The following is a 617-nucleotide window of genomic DNA, read 5'->3' on the forward strand; positions in this document are numbered from 1 at the left end:
CATATGGTGGAGGAGGAAGGGGAAAAAAATCTGTGAAGGAAAAAAAAAAAAATTAAAACCACATAAGTATCTAGGAAAACATTCCAGTACTCACTGTGTTAGTTTTCAGCAATCTTAACGGGCTCTACAAGAGACAAAGCAGAGATCTTCATTACAGACTGCACTACCCTTCATAACTCTCAAGAGTGATAGGCAAATATATTCTGTTGCTGCAATCTATTTACACTTAACTAAATGACAGATTATATACAACACCTAAAAGCTTTCCTACATTAAACCTCTTTCTATACCGTCTCTTAGAAAGATCCTTCATTCCCCATTTACTGGCTAAGAAGCTACAGTCCTCCTAAAAACAATCACATGAATAGAAAATTTAAAAAAAACTAGAAACCTAAGGATAGATATACAAATTTATTGAATAAAAAAATTTAAACCTTCCAACATTCCACTACATTTGAGAAAAGAGAAAATCTATATCTGAACCCTATCTACTATTAAGCTACTTAGTAAAGCACCCTATGTTACACAGGTCTATTGCCTCCCTATCTGGGCCTGGTTTCATAACTGTCTGTATGAAATACTTATAATAATAGCCATTTTATCTCACTAACATTCAC

The 617-nt window shown here is 33.5% G+C and overlaps 1 protein-coding gene across 1 annotated transcript in view; it reads right to left on the minus strand.

Annotated features, from left to right (window-relative positions):
• LOC119586764 overlaps nucleotides 1-617 on the minus strand; it is a 30,636-nt gene that overhangs the window by 22,656 nt on the left and 7,363 nt on the right. The window contains 2 exon segments of the mRNA XM_037935491.1: nucleotides 95-124; nucleotides 272-346. Of these exon segments, the coding sequence (XP_037791419.1) occupies nucleotides 95-124; nucleotides 272-346 (105 nt within the window).

Source organism: Penaeus monodon, chromosome 21 (assembly GCF_015228065.2).
Source record: "Penaeus monodon isolate SGIC_2016 chromosome 21, NSTDA_Pmon_1, whole genome shotgun sequence".
In the NCBI taxonomy this organism is placed as follows: Eukaryota; Metazoa; Arthropoda; class Malacostraca; order Decapoda; family Penaeidae; genus Penaeus; species Penaeus monodon.